Genomic DNA, 25,103 nt, shown 5'->3' on the forward strand with positions numbered 1-25,103 from the left:
ATTTATTGTCCAATCTTCATAAAACTTTGTCAGAACATTTGTCTCATTGATACCTTGACTGAGTTCAAAACTGTTTCTCGCTGGGTCAAAAACAAGGTCACTAGGTCAAAAAAAAAGAAAAACCTTGTGAACACTGTAGAAGTCACATTTGATGCCCAATCTTCATGTAACTTTGTCAAATGTTTGTCTAAATGATATGTTGGTTGAGTTCAAAAATGGTTCCGGTCCGTTGAAAAACCTGGCCCCCAGGGGGCGGGGCAGTATTCCTTATATGGCTGTAGAGAAACCATGTGAACACTCTAAAAGTCACAATTTTTTGCCCAATCATTATGAAACTTGGTCAAAACATTGGTTTCATTGATATCTCGGATGAGTTCGAAAATGGTCCAGATGGGTAAAAAAACATGGCCGCCACTCTAGAAGTCACATTTTTGGTCCAATCTTCATGAAATTTGGACAGAACATGTATTTTCTGGATATGACAGTTGAGTTCGAAAATGGTTCGGATCGGTAAAAAAACATGGCCGCCGGGGGAGGGTGGCATTTTCCTGATATATATATGGTAAAAAAAGCTTGTGAACACTCTAGAAGTCACATTTTTTGGCTAATCATCATAATTGTTTTCTAAACATAGATTTTATAGATATCTCGGACGAGTTCGAAAATGGTCATGATGGGTGGACAAACATGGCCACCAAAACATGGCTGCCAGGGGGCCATTTGTTGTTCATTCTTCATGAAACTTGGTTAAAACATTTTTTCCATTGATACCTTGGGCTGCAAAAAACAGGTCATTTCTTTTTATCTCATGTAAGCGACTTTGGGCCTTTCAGGTCCTCTTGTCTTGTACAGGTATTCAATTCAAACTTCACATATGTGTTTGGGGTCATTGAGTGAGGTCACTGACCAAGTTCTAGGATTTTTTACCCTCACCTTACAAAAATGTTTGATACTTCCATCCAATAGCTAGCACACCTACATCACCTGACATCATTTTGGACTAAGACTGTTTTACATGGGCCAATGAATCCATACTGATGAGGCCTGTACAGGGGTCATCAGTGTGCACTGATAGAAGTACCTTGTCTTGTTGTTATTTTTAAGGTTGCTGCAACTAAAATAATATCAAAGGATTATTTCACTAACTAGACCTGATGATAAAAATTTATGTTTGAATTATACCATTATAACATTTGTTGATTTGAAGATTGTTAACACAAAGTGTTTTTGACTTAATGTAATCATCCATTATGGGAATCCAAGATGGTGTCCATTCACAAAGAGTATTACTTTTTTTCAAGCCTAAAGTTACAAAATATGCTTTTCTATGCTTACAGATTAATAGTATATTTTTTTTTATGTATATGCATAGGATTGTTGCCTGATATTTGGCTGAAAGTTCAAACACTTAATTTTCTGGGAAAACTCTGCTTTATGAATGTGTTAAAGAGTCATACCAGATAGGCCTTTGCAGTCTGCACAATCTGAGACAACACTGTCTGCATTTATGGAATATTGGGTTTGCAGTCTGCACAGCAAATCTGAGACGACACTGTCTGTATTTGTGGAAAATTGCAGTCTGCACAGGCAAATCTGAGACAACACTGTCTGCATTTATGGAATATTGGGTTTTAAAGAAGCCTCTTCATAATGAAAATCCAGTCTAGCCGTGAAATGTTGTCCTTGGTTAACCTATGTGAGCTGCACAGGCTAATCTGGGACAACACTTTACGCATATGCATTGAGTTAAGTTTATCAGAACGAATTCTTATCTGTATTCTCAGATACTCAACAATCTACTATGTCTGAACAAACTGTGGCGTCAACAATAGTGGTGCACACATCCTGGTCTGATGACCCACCATTGACCTCCAGCAAGTACAGCCACCAATCGTCTGTCTCGTCTGTGGAAAGTGACATTACAATCCTGTCTAAACGATGCAGCCAGGCAAACCTGTTAGAGAATGAAACCATCATTGAAAACGCTTCTATCGTTAGTAGTGACAGTGATATTGTTCAGTTACGGAAATCAAACACCATCATCAATGAGAGCATCCATGGGATCTGGAAGACGAATGAGCAAGGGCATATAACTCCAATGGGCTCCCCTTTGTCAAACAGTGTCTGCTCAAGTATGGTGTCCAGTGTGTATGAAAATACATTAGCTGGGGCAGGGGATGATGGGCCCAATGTGCATAAAGCACAAACAACAGACACTGAGGAAGATGCTATTGTTGTGAGGCAGTCTCGCAGAATTAGAGGCTCTCCCAGTCCTTCGAGGAAAAATCGAATTGCTGCAATTTATGACTCTGATGATAGTGACAAAGTTCAAAAGAGAAAAAAGTCTGTAGAGAGATCAGATGTGAAGGAAACAAATAGAGAGTACAGTATTTATGACACAGATGACTCCCATAATTCTAGTGGTCATTCAGTATACAACACGGCACGGTCACAACCAGACTCAGAACATTCCAACAATTTAAGTGTGCATTCAGACAATAACAACCAAAGTTCTAGCTTTTCTTCTCCACTTAGATCCAATAGGTCTCGCACAAAATCACCCAATCAAAGAAAATTGACGCAATCAGCCGTAGACTATGAACAAAACACGTCAGAAAATCAAGTACCTGATTTCCCGTCAGATTTATCTCCAATCAAACAAAGGGTACAAAAAAGTGATCACAGAAGTGATCACAGAAGTGCATTTATTTATGACAATGTCAGCAACATTTCTGAAAATGAGAGGTCAGTTGGGCTTAGTTCAAATATTTCCAGGGACTCAAATGGAGATACAAGTTTTAACCAGTCACAAAGTCAGAAGGGAAGTGCCAATACAACAGGAAGTGGGCCGTTGCCTTGGGAGATAGAGGAGAACAAGGGCAAGGCATCTGGGAAAGATGAAAGTCTAAACCACGAGGAGTTTGTTAATATTGATCATAGGTATGTATTAACCTTAATACTAACATTTAAAGCCATATCTCTGATTGCTTTGGCATATTTGCTGATGATTTTGTCTGCAAATCCAAAATATTTGTTTCTCATGTACATCATGCATTTTTTACTCCAGAGTGCAGCTGCATCTAGAACTAAAAGTGTTCAAGGGAGAGGAATCTGCTAAGTGTGCAATACAAGTAAGAGTTGTCTTCCTTTTATGATACTTTACGACGTGTAGTATCTTTCATATTTGCTTACCCAAACTTGCCATAGAAACTAATATCAGCAATACAGTCCCTTTTTGTCCCACCATCCCAACATGAGACTATTCATAAAACCAATGCATGTTATACGAGTGTACAATCAAGGTTGTCATTCAAGCTCCACTGAGCCAAAACTAACTTATTCTAATCTCTTTATTATCTGCCAAAAACTTAATCTGTTACCCTGTCCAAGCGTTGTTGTTGACACCTCGAGTTTAGAGAGGGATATATTGATTTTCTCATGCTTTAATGTCCAGCTGTTTATAGAATAGTAGTCGCAACCTGCTATCCATAGGTCTATGTATTGGTGGTGCGACAATTTAGTTGGCTTATGAAAAAAGACAATAGCATTTGTGTTTTATGGCTCAAACTATTTTTAACCAGGTTTTCTGAAGGAAAAAACTGGTTATTAGATTGGCGATGTCGGCGGGTGGGCTGGCTGGCGGGCAGGCTGGCGGGCGGAACAAGCTTGTCCGGGCCATAATTTTGTTGTTTATCGTCAGATTTTGAAAACATTTGGCACATTTGTTCACCATCATTAGACGGTGTGTCGCGCGAAAGAATTACGTCGATATCTCCAAAGTCAAGGTCACAATTTGAGTTTGAAGGTCAAAAATGGCCATAAATGAGTTTGTCCCGGCCATAACTTTGTCGTTCATTGTCAGATTATTAAATCATTTTGCACATTTGTTCACCATCATTAGATGGTGTGTCGCGCAAAAGAATTACGTAGGGAATTTTCAAAGCCAAGGTCGCAATTTGAGTTTGAAGGTCAAGAATGGCCATAAATGAGCTTGTCCGGGCCATTACTTTGTGATTCATTGTGAGATTTTAAAATCATTTGGCACATTTGTTCACCATCATAAGACAGTGTGTCGCGAGAAAGAATCACGTCGATATCTCCAAGGTCAAGGTCACAATTTGAGTTTGAAGGTCAAAAATGGCCATAAATGAGCTTGTCTGGGTCATAACTATGTCATTCATTGTGCCATTTTAAAATCATTCGGCACATTTGTTCACCATTATTGGACGGTGTGTCGCGCGAAAGAATTACGTCAATATCTCCAAGGTCAAGCTCGCCACAACTAAAAATAGATTGATTTTGAAACAACTATGTTACTATGAACAATCAGTAACAATGCACATTTTGATTTTGAGTTGTCTTTCTTTATCAGACTTTTTTTTCTAATTGAAATCAAGGTCAATTTTACACAAGGGGTTAACAATACACATTTTGATTTTTCTCCCTTTATCAGACTTTTTTTGAACTGAAAACCTGGTTTTGTGACAATTTTGTCCCTTGTTTTATATTAATAGTATCATATCATTCGATAAGCAAAGTAACATACAAAATCAGTGACACAAAGTATAGTACAGAATAAGTTATTTAAATACACACAAATGTGTTAGTATTTTTCACAGAAATTAGATCATTATAATTAAAAAATAACAACGCATCCCAATGAAGTACACATCAGGTTTTTGTGTTTACGCATTATAAGCTTGGCATGTACAATCGTATGAAATGAAGCGTCATTTAAAGTTGTCCCACTGAGATGTCCAATTTACCAATTATTTTCATAAATTGTCCGGAATTGACCAGTGAAATTATGGCATTTTGTATGGCTTAACTAAAATATTAAGAATTCTGAGTTTAGTTTACATCCGAATTGAACATTAATATTGGCTTTTGAAATTGTTCACACGAAAGTGTCTTGCAAAATAAATGATTTACTTTTCTTATTGCCATGTTTATAATGTGTATATGTTTGTAGCAGCAATATCATATTTGTGACTTTTGTGAAGTAGTTCATATCTGGACGTTGTGTGTTGTATATTATTCTCATCTTTGTACTATAAGTATCCTATACATATATGTGTCCCCTATAAGTATTATATACATATATGTGTCCCTTGTTGCATATTGCAGTGTGATGTAGTTCAGTACATGAAAGTGGCCCCAATTAAGAGCATCTTGGTAATATCTACGCACAGAATTCTCCTCTTTGAAATCACTGGAGAAAGGTATCAGCATAGGCTTTGGCAATGTTAAAAACTGTAATTTATTTTAAATATGTTATGACGTCTTTTATTTCTTATTTATATTGAATATTTTCTTATTTCTATAATATTGATTGCATAATCAGCTTTCTTTGTGTCTTTCAATTCCATAATTTTTAATAAGTATTTTTGCTGACATTTGAAATTCACGCACCACATTTGCTCTTTTTAAACATTAAAACAAACTAAAATTATTTATTACATTAATTATTCAAATTTATGTTATTAGCTTTATGCTCACATGAACAGAACTAGCTGAAATATGTTAAAGATTTTATTGACCGTATATTGGCATTTCAGCACTAGTTCTGACGATTGGTTAGTTTGTTACGAGGATCAGCTAATCACAGAGCTGCGTTACATCGATATCGGTCTAGGTTACCAAACACTAAGACTAGAGTTCGGTACGGAATGTGCCAGCTATTCATTGCTGATAGCTGATGAAGGAAGATGCAAACAGTTCTTGACACTCATATCTGGTAAAGTATGATGCCAGTCAACAGTATTTTACATCAAATTGTTGAATGTTTATTGAATTATTCTAGGACAAATCTTAAGAACTAAGTACATGTAACAATTATGCATTTCTGTTTCATTTAAATAAAGTTATTTATGTATATGATAATCATTCATAGGTCAATTTCCCTGATTCATGGTATGCCTCTACTTTAGGAAGGGGGTGGGGTTGATACATTGCCCTTGTCAATAAGTCTGTGATTGGGTTGAAATTGTTCATATTTTGTGATTCATTTGTAAATGAAAATCAAACATTTATCCAGCATTTCAACTTAGGCAACTCCTTGTTTTGTATTGTTTTTTTTTCTGTATTACCGGTGTTACGGCCCCTTTTTAGGCAAACATACTTTTTTCGCATGTGTGTTGTACATAACTCAACAATTATGGCTGCTACAGTACTGAAACTTTGCAAAAATAGGATCAGCATAATTCATAAACTTCCTTACTTACTTTCGCAGGTTTAAAACACAACCAGTGTTATGGCGTCTTTTTAGATTAAATTGTTTTACTAGTGTCATGAGTAACTCAAAATGTATAGTTTCTTAAGGACTGAATCTCTTCAAACATGTTGACATGCATGTGACTGCAATATATGGATCAGTCTCTTTTTAGGTAATCTGATCAATGGGTACTATTTAGAAGTTGTGTTGGATATAAGTAAACAAGAATAACTGCTTAAGTGATCTGAATTTATTTTCATTTAAATCACCATGTGAATTTGTGAAGGTGCATATTCTGGTTTAGTTCTTTCCAGTATTAGTGGAGTTTTGAGATATTTTTCTAGTTCCTTTAATTGTAACTAGCAGAAGCAATAAATTATCAGTAATCCTTAATCATTATATTAACATATGTTGTTTAGGACATTACTCAACCATCAATTTCTTAACAATGTACCATAGTGTTACAGCTCATTTGCATTCTTTATATGGTTAATTCTTCAATCCTGATGAAACAACACTATGGTCCTTCATCCTAGCATTATAAAAATCTTTAGGGCTACATCTTCAGTCCTCAAAAACCAGAAGAACCCTGTTTAGAATAAACTTTTTCATTCCATTGGATTCAATCTTTAATTTCCCCTTTAGCAGTATAGCTCTATCACCCATGTTATTCAACACTTCATAATACTAAGGTTTAAGTTTTGAAGACTATTCCTTTGTATTTACCTCTTCAAATGTCCTTTATTTCTAGAAAATACTTACTTTGATCGCCCATTACTTTTAACTTTATATGTAAAATTGTTTTCCTTACAAAAATTGTCTTTTGATCTTTGAAGGGATACATAGGCTTGCTTAATAGCAAACTGACTTCGCTCAGACAATATCTTTCTTCTTTCACAGACATTCTTCAGAAGGTGGCCATGTCAGACCACAGCAGGCTGGAGGGCATCATCAAGTCTAGTCCGGTCACCCTGGGCAACCTGAGAGCACAGGTCATTCATGCCCCGGGGGAGGAGCCAGACCCTGAGGCCGAGCCACAGGAACTGGTTCGCTACCTCATGGTGCAACTTGTGAATGAGGACGACAAAGGTAAGGTTGTGGGGACAATGTTGGGTTGAACATTTGCTCGTTTATATTTCGAATTTACATTTAAATTTGTTCAATTGACCATTGTCTTATTAAGGTTTTAATTTGTTTGGTTGACCTTTGTCTTATTAAAGTTAGTTTGTTGACTTTGGTTGTGTTGAACTATTTCTTATTAAAGTTTAGTTTGTTGACTTTGGTTGTGTTTAACTATTTCGTATTAAAGTTTTGAATGTTGACTTAGGTTTTGGTTAATTTCATCTTATTTTAAATTAGTTTTTAACCTTTGGTTGAGCTAAACTGTTGTTATTTAGGTTTTGATTGTTGATTTTGGTTGGGTTGATATTTGCCTAAATAATATTTTGATTGTTGACATGAGTTTTTGTTACCTTTGTCTTATTGAAGTTGGGTTTTGTTGTGTTGACCTTTGTTTTATTAAAGTTTGGATTGTTCATTTTGGTTTAGTAGTCTTATTAAAATTTTATTTGCTGACCTTGGTTTTCTTGCCCTTCAACTTGTTGACTGATGTCTAAATAAATCATTATTTGCTGACCTTGCTTGTGTTGAGCTTTATCTTTCGACATTTAAGCATTGACCTTGCCATGTTGAATTTTTCCATCTTGACCTTTATTTTGATGATATTTGCCTTGTTCATGTTTGTCTTGTTTACTTTTAATTTTTCTTGTTATGTAGACCTTATAATGCTATTCTTTGTCTTGTTGATTTAAGTCATCATGACATTAGTCTCATTAGTGGTGTCATTTTGATATCAAAAGAATCACATATCTATGCAGTTTCAATTAAATAATATATCTGCTTTTGTTATGTACCCATGACGTTGATCATGCAAACTTGATTGAATCTGTCTTTATTTGAGCTGCTTCATGTGAAAATGGGTCTAAGGACTTATAAGGGCAGCATAAAGACCAGTCTATAAATGGGTCTAAGGACTTATATGGCCAGCATAAAGACCAGTCTAAGGACTTATATGGCCAGCATAAAGACCAGTCTAATTACTTATATGGGCAGCATAAAGACCAGTCTAAGTACTTATATGGGCAGCATAAAGACCAGTCTAAGGACTTATATGGCCAGCATAAAGACCAGTCTAAGGACTTATATGGGCAGCATAAAGACCAGTCTAAGCATGTTAGTCTTTCAAGAGCTATGCTGTCCGATGTAAAGTCACGCAAGATTGCAAATGCATTGACTGGTCAGAAGCTACGCTGGCAACATATGGCATAAGATGGATTTTCTAATGATGCGATTTATTTCTCTGTCGTGTGTTAGGCCAGCTCCTAGGTCTGGTGATCACGACAACCGACCTGGTGTTGGTGGAGGAGAACCACCAGTGGCCGTTACCACGGTTACAGGCACCACTATCTGAGAGCATCAAGGGGAAACAATTCACCGTGAAACACAGGGAGAAGATCAACAATATTGAGTCTTTGGTAGGTTGTTTGTGTCCTGCATATGAGTCATGCTCTGTGAAAACCTGGCTTGATTCATCATATGCATTAAGTATCAGCCCAGATTAGTCTGTGAACTAATTAGCCTAATCAGTGACAAAAGTTTCTGCTTTTATGAAATTTTGTGTTTGAAGTAAGTCTTTTCTAAACAAAAATCAATCCAGTCTAAGCAGAAAGTATCAATCCAGTCTAAGCAGAAAGTATCATTTGTGAATAGCCTTTTGTGAACTGCACAGGCTAAAATGAGACGAAACTTTACACATATACATCAAGTCCTGTTTTAAAAGAGTGTGGCATATATGTTATAATATATATATATATATTATTGTTTCTGTACTGGTAAGTGTATGTTAACCTGTGTTCCAAAATTATTACAATACTTTGTATATGAAGATTAACTGACTAATAAATAGTGATAGTATTGTTGCTTTTATAAAACTACTGAAAGCCTGAATTTGTTTTGTTATGTTATATTCTTTATTAATTGACTCAGACAATTAAATTTGATAATTAACATTATTAAACATATTAAAGCATACTGCCTACCTAATAAAGGAACTTGATTGCCTTCATGATTCTTGTCGCAAAAAGAATTTTAAAATAAAAAATACCCAAGGGAATTATCTGTATGTTTGAAAACATCACTTCGAAAAAGTACATTTGCATTCATACACGTTTAAAACTACCATTTTCTTGAGTTCAAAAGTCAAAACATGGTTCATTTAACAAACAATTATTTCATAAGATATTAATTACAAATATAACTTGTGCTTTTTAAACCAGAAATAATATATTAATATTAAAACATTGATCATTCTAAAACATCTTGTTAGGGTTAGCAAAATTGTTTCTTTAATTGTGTAAGGGGTGGTTGATGAAGAAAAGACTTAACATTTCTATTTGTTTTTCTTGCCAACATTTCTATTTGTTTTTCTTGCCTCTTTTTTATTTGGGCCCTGCTCTGTAAAAAGGGGGTTTAATGCATGTGCGTAAAGTGTTGTCCCAGATTAGCCTGTGCAGTCCGCACAGGCTAATCAGGGACGACACTTACTGCTTTTATAATATTTTTCTTTTCATGAAAGTCACTTGCAAAAAATAAGTTTAGCCAGAAAATGTACTCCCTGATTCGCACAGGCTAATTTGAAACGACACTTTCGCACGACGCACATGCATTAAACCCCCGTTTTACAGAGCAGGGCTTATTTAAATTTGCACTGCCTAAACAAAGGTAAGTTAGATCTTAAGCTTTTATTTTATAAAAGCTTTCAATTAGATATCAAGGCTGTTTGCAGACATTGGTTAGATGTAAATTTTAAGTTAAAACTAAATAATGAGAATTTGAGCTAAGTTTTTTTACTAAATGTGTACTTGTTCTTTCAGATGTTTAATGAATACAATCCACGCGAACTGCGACTGACGTTCTTTGAAAGCTCCAATGCCAACAGTGTTAAGGCTGTTTGGCTGATAACCCTGGAAACGGTGAAAGGTGTTAAGTCATTGGTTGATGCAATCAGGGTACCTTGGGAGCAGGAATTTGGAGTCTCTCTTGATATTACATCGACCTCGTTCTCTGAGACGGAGTAGATGTGTGAAATTTGTATGCATATATGTATTGACATGTCCATTATTTCATCTGTCTCTCTGTACAAGGTTAACTGTACAAAGGAGGGCATATAGTGATCGCGCTGTCAGTCTGTCTGTCTGTCCGCGACACTTTGGCGTTTAGGTTTCGAAAAATGCTCATAACTTCTATGTTGTCTCAGATGTAACCTTCATATTTGGTATGCATGTGTATATGGACAAGGCCTTTACATAGGCGCACAATTTTGACCCCCTTGACCTTGAACTTTGGGTCCGCGTTTAGGTTTCGAAATCTGCATTTAGGTTTCGAAAAGTGTTTTTCGGGGGCATATGTCTTCCGATGGAGACAGCTCTTGTTATAATATCTATACTGCTTGTTACAAAGCTTCGATACTTTCATGGATCCCATATTAGAGCACTGTCAACACACCCATACTACCTGACCTCACTTTGACCTAGACATATTTCTACTTTTACCTTGCTTTATTCAGAAGGTCAACATTCTTGGTAAACCCACAATGATTTTTTGATATCAATACTACAATGTACTTGCTTGAAAGCTTTGACACTTGCATCCAACGCCTGGCACACTTGCTTGGTTTAGTTTAAACCTATTTATTTTAGCTGGACTGCATCAAAAGCTTAAGTCTTATTTAAAATACTCTCGAGTCCATTTCTTGTGACTATAACCAGTACTTCAGGTGTCTTTGAGAGAGATATAAAGAAATTGTGTACAGTTGGGATCGAACCCATGACAGCCTGGTCGCTAGGCAGACACCATATCCACTATGCCACAACGCCCTTAAAGCTTACTTGCTTCAAATGACCTCATTTTTATTGGAATGCAGCATCTTGTTTTCCGAAGCATCAATTCACATGTGAAATACCCAGGTGATAACAATCAATTCACATGTGAAATACCTAGGTGATAACAATCAATTCACATGTGAAATACCTAGGTGATAACAATCAATTCACATGTGAAATACCTAGGTGATAACAATCAATTCACATGTGAAATACCTAGGTGATAACAATCAATTCACATGTGAAATACCCAGGTGATAACAATCAATTCACATGTGAAATACCCAGGTGATAACAATCAATTCACATGTGAAATACCTAGGTGATAACAATCAATTCACATGTGAAATACCTAGGTGATAACAATTTTTATGGTGATTCTATCACTTATTTCCTTAGTCATAAATTATGAACTGTACTTCAAAAATCATTGTTTGTCAATACATATGTTGCAAAGTACAGGCTGTTAAGAATTGTTTATTACATAGTGGTATATGAAATATGGAAAAATGAAATTTGAAAAAAGAAAGTTAATTTGCTTTCTGTTTGTTGAATATTATAATATAGAATAGTATTTACTAGAGAGATCTTTACAAGAACTGATGATACAATTGGATTGATAGCTATATTTTCTTATACCACTGACTTATGCAGTTTGTGTATGCATATGTTTTATTTTTTTTTTAAATATTAAGAATAAACCTTAAATATTTAAGTGTGAATAATGTTACATGTCACATACTACAAATTTGTAATATAATGTGAGCATATACTGCCTAGATGGCTGTGATTCTATTGTAGTCAATTTCTGTGGTTTATTGAAAATCAATTGAATACAATTAAATGATAACGCACCATATTTGCTCAGAAAACATGCACCTTATCTTGTCCATTTCTCTTGACTTTCCTGTTACACGGATGCTAGGATTCCTTGTCTACTTGTTTATTGCTAAACACACTATATCTAGGTCAACATCATCAGAATAAAATAAGATTATAGAACCTTTTTGAAGGACACATTAAAAAGATCAAACCATGAAATCATCTAAAATCTGATTTATCTAACGGAAAAAAAATAGTTAATGGAACTAAACAATTCAAACAGAATGAAATTTTAGAACAAATCTCCATACTATAAGAAATAAATAACTTGAAGTGATAAGTAACATGACATTTCAGCAAATCATTAACTTACTGTAGCCTTCTGACCTAAATCAAAATGTTAAGCAAAAAAACCACATCATACAACATGGGTCTTATGCCACATGCGGCCATTGTAGCCCCAACCAAGTCAGCAAAACTGGCTTACCGGTATATGATAGTTATATAGAATGGTATAGAATGGTATCATGAACATTACTTTAATGTTGATTAAAGGTGATACCTATTTTCAAGGCTTATACAACCAGAACCTAGAGTTTAGTGTTGATTAAAGGTGAAACCTATATTCAAGGCTTATACAGCCAGAACCTGGAAGCTTGCAAATAACTTAATTTGTCCCTTTTTGCCAAGTAATTATTAATCCAATCTTGTAGCAGAATAAATTAATGAAATATTAAGAGACAAAGTTGTTACAAAATAATGATGTAATTATATTGCATGTGATGATGTGTTGCATTTATTCCACAGAGTGTGAATAAAGCTAAGTTTATCTTTTGCTGTAATTTTTCATCAATGTTTATGCAATGATTCTTTTTTTTGCATGGTGCTAGTTTTTGTCAGCTGGCTCGCTTTTTTCTCTGTATGATATTATTTCACCGGTGTAATAGGCATCATGACTATGGCATGAATATCACGTTAGTTATTATCAGGGCATTGATTCCTAGATGTTTGTATTTTATATGATGTTTTATGTTTTTGCATATTCAATATGGTTTTATAAATTTATTGCTTACATTTTGTTTTTTGTGGACTTATTATTCATTATTGATTGTATTGTTATGGAGTGATAAATACAGCATTTACTTCCAAACATGTCATGCATATAGTACTATACAGACTTTCCATGCAAATGCTTTACAAAATAGTACAGCATATAATTAAAAATAATTCATGTATATAGGTCTCTACAGCTTTTTGAAGCAAAATGCTCAACAAATATTCAAGTGCTAAATTATTTGTTGTTTAATGTGTATACATTGATTGTATTTTTCCGTATCTGACTATATTGTTATGACTGTTTACATTATTCTAGGTAAGATCTTTTTTTCTAAAAGAAAATGTTTTGTGTTCCCTTTGATCAGGCACTGTTTGAAGTTTATTCAGGTATGCAATACCTGTTACAAATTGAAAACAAGTGAACTAATTTTTCATTTAATTAAAGAAACTTGAAACCCTGATACATTCCCAAGTGTGTTGTATTTGAAATGGAAACGACTTTTATCTTGCTAATAGATTTAAATGTAATGCATGCAGACAATCATTAATTAATTACAAAGTGCATAACGTGAGCTATTGACTATTGTGATTTCCCTATGAAAGGTGCCTGTAGTCCTGTGGTGTGCATCATGAACTTGATGCTCTTGACCACTCTAGAGGCCACATTATTATGCCGTGTGTGCGTCTGTCTGTCTGTATGTCTGTGCACAATTTTTTTCCGGGCTATTTCTCAGCAACTAATGACCGGAATTCAATGAAACTTTATGGGAAGCTTCACTACCAAGGGGAGATGTGCATATAATCAGCGGGTTCTGGTCGGATGATTTTTCACAGAGTTATGGCCCTTTGAAATTTTTGAAATTTTCCATTAACTGTACATATAGTGCAATTCTTGTCTGGGCTATTTCTCAGCAACTAATGACCGGAATTCAATGAAACTTTATGGGAAGCTTCACTACCAAGAGGAGATGTGCATATTATCATCGGGTTCTGGTCGGATGATTTTTCACAGAGTTATGGCCCTTTGAAATTTTTGAAATTTTCCATTAACTGTACATTTAGTGCAATTCTTGTCCGGGCTATTTCTCAGCAACTAATGACCGGAATTCAATGAAACTTTATTGGAAGCTTCACTACCAAGAGGAGATGTGCATATTATCAGCGGGTTCTGATGAATGATTTTTCACAGAGTTATGGCCCTTTGAAATTTTTGAAATTTTCCATTAACTGTACATATAGTGCAATTCTTGTCCGGGCTATTTCTCAGCAACTAATGACCGGAATTCAATGAAACTTTTTGGGAAGCTTCACTACCAAGAGGAGATGTGCATATTATCATCGGGTTCTGGTCGGATGATTTTTCACAGAGTTATGGCCCTTTGAAATTTTCTATAAAAAATTATTGTCCCCCCAACTACTGTGCCCTCAAGACGTTTCGTTTTATCTGAATATATAGTGCAATATTGTGTAAAAAAAAAACTTTGGGGAGCATCACCCATCTCCGACGGTTACTTGTGCATCCAGTCTTGATGAAACTTGGTCATAATGTTAGTTAGACAATATCTGGGCTTACTTCAAATCAGTATTACATGCTTTGAACTAGGTCACCAGGTCAAATATTAGAAACACATTTGATTACACTCTGGAGGCCGAATTGATGTCTTAATCTTGATGGAACTTGGTCAAAATGTTTATTTTGACACTATCTAGACTGATTTCGAATCTGGGCCCCGTATGTTCAAAACCTAGGTCACCAAATCTTTAAAATCTTGTTACAACTCTAGGGCCACATGTATTACTCAGTCTTGGTGAAACTTTGTCAGAATGTTTATTTTGACAATATAAAGGTAATGTTAGGATCTGGTCAAGTTGAGTCAAACATGAGATCATCAGGTAAAGTGTATAACCTTTTGTGTTTGTGAAATCAATTAAGTGGTTAAGGACCACCATTGCCCTCATATTTTTAAAACATTGCACTCCGTGGACAATATTCATTCACTTTATGTTCAAATTATGCGCTTAAATGTTGAATCATTATAAACTTTCTAATGAATGGCCATTCACTTTGAGTATTTAATTCATAACCTGTGACATTCTCCAAAAAAATATTTTGAAAAATGCTTGTTCTTATCTTCGTTATGAGTGCTCACTGATTATCATAAATTTATGTATGATGAAATGTGGCCTCTAGTGTTCACAAGGCAAAATGTTGACGACGGACTAAGGGATCAGTCGTAAGCTTACCTTATATCGAAGTCAATTATTTAGTGTTGAAAGAACATGCAATCCAATATGATTTTAAACCAATGAACGTGTTTGTAAATGATCATTGCATAAAAGCTTCCTTGTTGTATATTATATACTTAACCAATAAAATTATTGCTTCCTAACCATCTTAACATTCACATATAAAGCTCATGTAAATAAAAGATGCTTTTAATGACAATGAATGTTAATAAAAATATGTCAACCTTTTTAAATAGTACCAGCCAGAAGACAGAAAAATACTCTTTTGTATGTCCAAGGGTTTGCAGAAAATCAATTGCACGGACCATGTGAGCATGTATTAGTGTTTATCATCTACACATATCTTATATTGCCAATAATTTAAATCAGATCCCATGAAATGTTTGGGCAATTTTTTATACCACAAAAGTAAATGTATCTTTTATTGAAGTAAGTCTTCTAAATGCTTCAGTGCCTTTGGCCAACAGTTTATACAAACTCTAGTATATTATATGGTATTAAAACTGTTCTTGCCATGAACCTGTTATAAAAATCATGTTTTTATGCGTGTGCCATGTTATTTATATATGATAATAAATTGTGTACATGTATATATAAGTGTTCAAACTTATATTGATAAACTTTTATTGTTGTAGATATTGTGTTTAATAATTTCTTCTTCATGTTTAAAACTATATTGTCAATGTGTGGCTCACTTCTTCAATATATATTTATGCTGTTTATATCTTAATACCTCTAGAAACTATATGTTTTTTTATGAAGTCACCCTTGCAAATATTGTATAGCGCTTGTTCCGTTCTATATGTTTTTTTCACCAGGACTATTATGTACACCCTTATATAATGTGTCGTTATCAAACCAGTTAAACTATATTTACTCTGTTATGTTATTGTTTTTAATACATTTGATATTAAAGTGTTTTGTTCATTTGCTTATCCTCTTTTTAAAATAAATGTATAAATACATCAATGCCAATACTTATCATTTCCCCGTATTTGCAAGTTTTGTTGTGTTGTTGTTTTTTGCAAACAAAATGTTTCCTTTTCAATGCGGTTTTCATTTATTTACAATACATTTAATGAATGCAACACATCAAAGTTGCATTTGGAATAATTTTCTTTGAACAATTAATAATGAAAATTGATACTCTTTTTTCTGACTTTTTATTATTTTATACCATGTAAATACAAGATTGTTTATTTTAAACGGGTACATTGAACGCCTATGTAAAAGTTAGATGACGATGCGTAATTCACAATATTATGTGCCTGTATGTCATGACGCCTGAACTAAATTATTTGTGTATGAAATCCTGTAAAAGGAAATAGCATCTGGCTATTGAGTGACTTGATGACACGAGCGTATCTGGCGATATTTTATTTCAACTGTTATCCAAAATCGTACGGGCAATTTAATACTCATGCGCTCGTATGGTTGCTTTCTAAATACTTAAAGGGATCTTTTCACGCTTTGGTAAATTGACAAAATTGAAAAAAGTTGTTTCAGATTCGCAAATTTTCGTTTTAGTTATGATATTTGTGAGGAAACAGTAATACTGAACATTTACCATGGTCTAATATAGCCATAATATGCATCTTTTGACGATTTTAAAACCTAAAAATTATAAAGCGTTGCAACGCGAAACGATTGAATAATTTGGAGAGTTCTGTTTTTGTCGTTAAATTTTGTGAAACTACGAAGACTGCTTATATAAGGTATAAAATACTTTCAGTATATATACTCGGCGGAATAGCTCAGTAGGCTAAAGCATTTTTACTTCAGGACTCTGGCAGGACTCCAGGGGTCATTGGTTCGAAACCTGGTCCGGGCAATGTTCTTTTCCTTTTTTTAATTTTATTCTTGATTTTTTACTGGAGCTTTTACGATCCAATGTTTACATTTATCGATATAAAGCATTTAATGAATAAGTTAAAAAATGCCAAAATCTGTGAAAAGGCCCCTTTAAGCTGCATGCGATTCCGGTTCCTTTTCACGACGTTAACGCTTCTGAAAACATGTTCGATTGATCGATGTTTAGCGACCAAACGTTGCTGTGTATGGGTCAATCATCGCTGTTTATCGACCAATCATCGATGTTTATCGGTCAATCATTGATGTTCATCGGATAATCACTGCTGTTAATCGGCCAATCATCGCTGTTTTTCGCACAATCATCGCTTTTTATCGCTCAATCGTCGCTGTTTATCGCTCAATGATCGCTCTTTATATGTCAATAATCGATGTTTATAGGTCAACCAACGCTGAATATGGGTCATTTAAGGCAACGATTCGGAGTGTGTAGCTTGAATGTTACACTTATTCAAATCAAACAAACATATAGTAATATGCTTTTGTAATGGTCTCCTATATCGTGAAGACGTTACAACTAGACATGCCATTAGCACACCGAAGCTATCGAACGGGGCGGAACACACTAAACAATACATGAGAAAGTAATATAAGTGATGTTATTGCATTATGATTATTGAATTGTTGTAGAACGGTTATTTCTATGAAGAAAAATTTAGTTCTGGTATCAATTTTATAACTTATTATAAAGGTATACCTCGAGTAGTTGTTATGGTGTATCGAGGAAAACATGTTTATTTGGTATCAATGACAACGGCTATTATTATTAATGATCGATGTGTCAATGCAAATTGCCAAACTAAGTATTTTGTAATGTTGGATATTGTCTACATTCACAGAATCATCCATCATAGGCTTCATCAGCTAATAGCATACAAGCCGCGTCGTGCGTTAGGGTACTTGAGCATGATGCGGCCATCGTGACCTCAGATCAGCTTGCACACATGCGTTATCAATCAATAAATGGATAAGGTATAGAGAGGATAGTCGATACAAATTCTTCAAATATACTCCTTTACATGAACTGGCATTAATACACATTAATTTAATGTACTGATTTGTTTAACTGCACATGTTTATCAATGTAGGTTGGCATTGTTTTGGCACGCATATTAACATTGTTAATTATAATAATGCAACAATGTCGGCCATACATGCTGTATTTGCAAAGATCCGGCGGTGTTTCAATTAAATGATTCATGGAAGTCTTACTTTTACACGAATACAGCTGTAGTCACATAATATACGGACTCATTTCACGACCCTCGAACAGCATTTAACATGAAAATCAAACTCATTTGTGGATATTTATGGGCGTTGTCAAAACTTCATATGAAAGATATGAAGTTTTTTCCGTGCTGAATGATGATAATTACCACATAGCATGCATCGCCGTCCAGTTTACTGTAAGGCTATTACCATCACTAAATAGTTATTATTAATATTTCGTGTAGTCATATTTATGTAAATAGGGAGAAAGGAAAATACATCAGAACTGAATATGGATAGAAACGCCTACAAGCTGTTTCGACTGACCAAAGCCTTACATGCTTAGAGCAACAGGGATCCATAGATGACCCTGGAAAAATGAGAACCTTTACAAAAAGGGCAGTCGCAATACTCAAACATAAGCAAAAAAGAGAAACGCCAAAGTACCAAAGGCATTAGAGAAAAAAATCCGATTGGAAGGAAGTGAACGAGCACCAATAACAACAACGTGCATTAGGCCATGCCAAAAAGATCATAATAGACAAAACTGATGACGGCTGAAGATTGCTTTATAGTTTATAAGTATATTACTATTGTGCATGCTAACTTGTCATATGTATTTAATTATTAGATAAACCATGTTTTGGTGGTAAAACTGCATAATTATATTGTTTGGCATTGATAATGAATTATACACTGTGGCTTACCTTTAAAATATGTTCATACTTGCATTTTGATATTTAACTATTGTGAAATTATAATGTATAGAGTATTTGTTCTACGAAAGTGCAAGCGTGTGTTGCAGCATATGACTTTGTTTTCTTTAACTACTCAGTTTATTTTATATAATAATGAAATTACACTGTCTGTATTATGGGGTGGTGACCTTTGACTGCAAAATAAATATTCGTATTCGCTTCCTAAACTACTTTGCAGAGGGGGAAAACACAGAGCGAATCGTAAAGCTGGAAGCGGAAAAAGACCAACATGACAAGTGAATAAGCAAGTAAAACAAAATGAACACCTTCATCAATAGTGTTTTCAGGACTAAACGGCCACTTGAGATCTACCATCTTCAGTCGAGAATTTAGTATGTGATCTTTCTTGACGTCATACCAAAGGAAAACTCAACAAATCGAATTAACACATGCACAAGCTATTCCGTCTCGTGTCGTTAACTGTTATTACCCGTGTGGAGAAGCCAAACGAACGGCTGAAAATATCTACCAGAAATGTGAGAAAAAGTGTATGACCGCTACCAGTGCAAATTTGAATATATGCTGATGATGCAGTGTGTGATTTGGTTACCAGCTTAAAACACACATTTGTTATTAATATATATATATATATATATATATACATATATATATATATATATATATATATATATATATATATATATATATATATATATATATATATATATATATATATATATATATATATATATATTATTTGAAAAGTACGGTACTTAATTTTGAGAAGAAAATCATTTAACAAACTTATCACAATATATGACATAATCAAACAGAAACACGTTAACGCCATTGGTTTCAAAAACACTATCATGGAAATTTGAAATCAATTATTACTGAGAGACAATGAATAATGAGCCACAATCATTACTGTATTATTATAATAGTAATATTTTAGTATATGTATATACATGCTTAACGAGAACATTCGAGTATACTTAATTACCAAAGAGAGCAATGACAACTTAAAATCATGCTGATGTAACCAGCGGCCATGTCTTCCGGTATTGCAACACTGTTCCTCATATTGGAGTTAGTTGATTAATTAATCATCACATCCTATGACATGGAAAACATTTCAGATTGATTACGGATTCGTCACTATTTTGTAAGGCTTCTTATTTTGGCAGCAATTGTATTGCCAATTTTTTTGATAACTACCGGCAATGAATATTTGATGCACACATTTGTCCATAAATCATTTTTTGACACCTGACACGGTAACAAGAACGAGTTTGGTTCTCCGATGTTTTGCTAACTCAAATATATAGCATTCATACTTTATTGTTTATTTTTTAAATTAACGACCGACACAATATAAACTATATGTTTAGACACTTACATGTGTCTGGGTATGTCCTTATGTATGAATATTTTTTTATTTCAAATTCATGTGCAATTTGCATGGAATACATATTTCATTTCAACATCACAAAGCTCAAAAACATACATTTTATATACATCTATTAATGTGTTTGAGTTATTGAGTTTATTCGCCCAAATACAGGAATCTTTTCAGTTGTATTTACAGACCTTTGCCCAAAAGTAATTTATGAGGTGAAATATTTGAAATATTTACACCAACCATCGTTACTTAATTATATGTTCTACAGTACGAATATGGACCTGACCTAGTTTCTATTATTGAAAATGTGTTTTAGATTTAACACTACAGTGTGCAAAAAATAAACTCGTCAGAAATTAACCTTTTTTTGGAAAAGACATGTTTAATATTAAGTGTAATAAATACTTTTTTCCGGACATATTAACGACATTTGTCAAAGTACGTCGACGATGCTTAATTCACAATATTATTATAATGTGACACTTTTAAATAATAATGAAGCACAAGCTATTCCACGAGTTCAATAAAAATCATGTGAGCCCAGACCCTTGGATGAAACAGTTATCGCAACTCATGCATGGGCATCATCAATACACATGTTTTATTTTGATTAAATACTTAATAAGCGTGTGTTTCTGTTTCGTTTTCAAAATGTTCATCTTCTTTAATGCAAGTATAAGCACTGAGACCCTTTACCTGCACGGGAAAACGAGAAACCTTATTCCGTTATGATGTCCTTTATTTATGGCAAGTCACCAATTTCCGGACAGTCTTGCTGCACAAAATTACAGCACAGCAAACGCAAAGAACAAATAAAACTACTGGTATCGATACCTTTAGAATTAATTTTCTACTTCACGTACACTTGTTGCTTTGGTATTCTGGTGACTAGGGATTGCACTAGCGTGTCAAATGAAGCAAAGTTGTTTATTGATCGATTAACATTTCGATTATACGGTGAGCGCATCTGAGTCATTCTTGAAAAAGGCACTGTGTATTGTCTGAAGCAGATTAAATATTACATTGATTCCACAAAACGTATAAAACTTCGTCAGCCTCATAAATAATAAAACGGTTTTAACTGAAGTTAAAGCTTAATGAGGTGCATTCATTACATTATTATTCCCATCTAAAATGTCGGTCATATATCGACACTGAATCTTCCGTACATGTAGGCATTTATTTAAAAAAATGCATGTGAAAGTCACGCAACTAATATAATTTGGCCATAAATGATAATTGAATTGTTTTAATTTTTTATTCTATTACAAAACACACACTATAACTGGCATCAATCTGATAAATTAATGTTTCGTATTGACGTCGGTATGAAAAATTGTGTTTTTTAACTTTACTTAATAGTCATTGTTCGTCAGTGTAGGATTAAACAAGCTTTCGCACTCTCATTAATAATATTAAACAGAAAATAGAATAATAACAAATTTTATTATTAACGTTAATTATAAATTTAGGGTTGATAAACAGTTGTTTCGCGACAGCCGTGCGTGCATCTGAAAATACCTAGACGCATAATAAATGAACAAATTTCATGCAAATTACACCACATCATCACGATCATAGTCGTTAGTGCGATATGGTCATTTATATGGGCGTTGCTAAAGGACAGCATTTATAAAGATAAGAACTTGTTTGCGTGTTGGTGATGGTATAACATCATTGCATGAATAGTTGTCATGGTTACTATATGATCGCTCCCCCGCCAATTCACCTGATCTCATTCTCACCGTGTCATTGACCTTCTTTTATGACTTAGCTTAGTACAGAAGGTCAAAATTATTGGTTGTACCCAAATTGACTGTTTGATCAACATCAACACTTCTTACAACAAGATATGTGTTCGTCGGAAACACTATGTCCCCTTCTGCGCCGCTTTGAAGTTATATATTTGACCTTTGACCTTTGACCTTGAAGGATGACCTTGACCTTTCACGACTCAAAATGTGCAGCTCCATGAGATACACATGCATGCCAAATATCAAGTTGTTATCTTCAATATTGCAAAAGTTATGGCAAATGTTAAAGTTTGACGCAAACAAACACACACAAACCAAAGGACAGGGCAAAAACAATATGGCCCCACTATAGTGGTGGGGGACATAAAAAGCTTCCATTCTTCAACCCTACACTCTCCACGCTGGCACACAGGTGGTTAGCGTGTGGCTATGATATTAATTAGTGAAAACATCATTTTGAATGATAAATAATCATATTATAACGAAAAATTAACTTTTATGAAAAACAAATCACTATCAAATATATATATAACAAGGTATGCAACTCAAAATCAGCCCAAAACGGGGTGCATCGCTTTGAACAGCCATATCTTCATCAATTGTGCAGCGATTTTCACGATCTTGGTCTTATTCAACGCAGAAATAAATTTCCTTTCTGGAAATGTAAATGTCTTGCAATATTTTTACAAATGTTGGGTCAACTTATAAGAAATAACACGATACACAACTCGCATGACCCAGTTGACAGTGATCATGCAGTCTTGAAGACTGAAATCTTCACGGAGTAAAGGGCAACTTCCATACAAAGTTCATGTAGTTCGATACCATAATTCAATAAAACGTGTCAAAAAAAACGTTCTTGTCGTTACATTATGCATCAAGACTAACTGTCCAGTGCCGTTTGAAACCTTTGTTTACATACATTTCAACTAACTGACATTTTAAACATACGAGTGATTTAATTGGTCCAATGCGGAGGTGTGTCTTTACAACTGGAGATTTCAGTCATAAAGACTGCATGATCACTGTCAACTGGGTCATGCGTGTTGTGTATCGTGTTATTTCTTAACCCAGCATTTGTTTGATTTTGATTGAGTTGCATACCTTGTTATATATATATTTGATAGTGAAATAATTTTTTTCAGAAAAGTTATTTTTTCGTTATAATATGATTATTTATCATTCAAAATGATGTTTTCACTAATTAATATCAGTGCAGCAACCTGCCATTTTGTCCTTTATTGATTGTTCCGTAAGTCGAAAATTATTTAACGGTACTTCAAAAATCATAGTTTTTGAATATATCAGTTGCAAAGTGATGGCTGTTAAAATCTATTATGAAATATTGGTGAATTACATTTAAAAAAGGGAAAAGTTAAATTGCTTTCTGTCTGCTCTATATATGCTTTTATTTCGTAGAGAGATTGACGAACAGATAACACAATTTGATTGAGATCTCTTTTTGTTATACCATTGATATACGCTGCTCGTGGGGCATTATTTTAATTTGTTAATACATGCATAGTTTACATATTAAGTTTTTTGAAGATATGTAGACTAATTTAGTAATTGACATTATTGAGGTGTATATAACGTTTTATGCCACATATTAAAAATGTGCTATATAATATGTGCATACACATCCTTGATTGCTGTGATTCCATTCTAGTCAATTTCTGGAAAATCAATTCAATACAATTATATGATGACGCATCATAATGGCTCCGAAAACATGCGCTAGATAATGTACATTTATTTCGACTTTCCTGTTACAAGGGTGCTGTCTACCGGTTTATCAACTCAACACAATTTATCTGGGTCAACACAATCAGAATACAAAACAATAATGTTTAACAATTGAATGACACATTAAAAACATAGCATTGAAATTATATACAATCTGATAAATCTATTGGATGACAATAGTGAAGGGATTAACATTAATACTACAGTCCAAAACAATAAAAATCTCCACAGTATCAGATGCAGCAATGAAAACATTAATTGATAAGCCACATGACATCCTCATGTTTAACAAATAAATTAGCTATCTGGATCTTCATAATCAAAGCTCTGAAGGCACTGAAGATGTTCGCTATTGCATAATTTAACACGTAATTCATGTTTCAAAATCAATCGCAAGTTTGAAATGAACACACGCCATTCAGCTTTATAAAGTGTGTGTCATAGCGCACGGGTCGAGTTTTGTGTGCACTTTTTATCACCCTTATTATTTCATAGAAATAACTTAGACAAAATAAAAACAACATGCTTTTTGGACGTTCTGAAAGCATAGAAAGTATGATGAAAATGTTAATGAGAACTTAATATAGAGAAAATTTGCAGACACCATCATATTAATGTAATATTTTTTCTAATATCAAATAACTATCTCACCAAGACTATGAATTCATAATGAAAGTTCCGTGTACAAAACTTTTGATTTTTGACACCATATACAAATTCAAAATATACAATAATCTTCGTAACTTGTATATGGAGGAATAAAAGTATATAAACATTGCTGTTAATGCTTTACTTGTTACCCGAGCAGTTCACACGGTGTCAACAACGCTGACATAAACATAGGTATAGAGCACTAATGCGCTTTTAGGCATAGCTGTTTTACTTAGTTTTCATCTTAGTGGCTTTTACATAACGCTAACAGACACGCATGAATATTTTCGAATATATAATAAGCTGATTCGAGATACAACCTCTGAATTTTTGCTACATCACTGCGTATGTGCTCAATTCAAAGGATGTAGCACTGTTCAGTGTAAGGAATTCCGGACCACTCTCTGTATGCTCAAACGACACAAATTGTGGCCCTGTTACAATTACGCGTTACAATCCATCTCGCAGAATGTCACTTTCGCCTCCAAGATGAGA

The 25,103-nt window shown here is 34.2% G+C and overlaps 1 protein-coding gene across 9 annotated transcripts in view; it reads left to right on the forward strand.

The window, feature by feature from the left end:
* LOC127852844 (serine/threonine-protein kinase 11-interacting protein-like) overlaps positions 1 to 16,248 on the forward strand; it is a 43,953-nt gene extending 27,705 nt beyond the window's left edge. For 2 of the 9 annotated variants that reach the window (XM_052386858.1, XM_052386857.1), the window contains 7 exons: positions 1,785 to 2,940; positions 3,068 to 3,131; positions 5,128 to 5,222; positions 5,559 to 5,737; positions 7,115 to 7,303; positions 8,588 to 8,748; positions 10,147 to 16,248. In XM_052386858.1, coding sequence (XP_052242818.1) covers positions 1,785 to 2,940; positions 3,068 to 3,131; positions 5,128 to 5,222; positions 5,559 to 5,737; positions 7,115 to 7,303; positions 8,588 to 8,748; positions 10,147 to 10,350 — 2,048 coding nt within the window. In that variant the 3' untranslated portion in view covers positions 10,351 to 16,248. The remainder of the gene's footprint in view (positions 1 to 1,784; positions 2,941 to 3,067; positions 3,132 to 5,127; positions 5,223 to 5,558; positions 5,738 to 7,114; positions 7,304 to 8,587; positions 8,749 to 10,146) is intronic. The other 7 variants (XR_008036285.1, XR_008036287.1, XR_008036286.1 and 4 more) reach the window with 7 other exon arrangements.
* Positions 16,249 to 25,103: the final 8,855 nt, after the last annotated feature.

The sequence above is a fragment of the Dreissena polymorpha genome, chromosome 12 (assembly GCF_020536995.1).
Source record: "Dreissena polymorpha isolate Duluth1 chromosome 12, UMN_Dpol_1.0, whole genome shotgun sequence".
Taxonomy (NCBI): Eukaryota; Metazoa; Mollusca; class Bivalvia; order Myida; family Dreissenidae; genus Dreissena; species Dreissena polymorpha.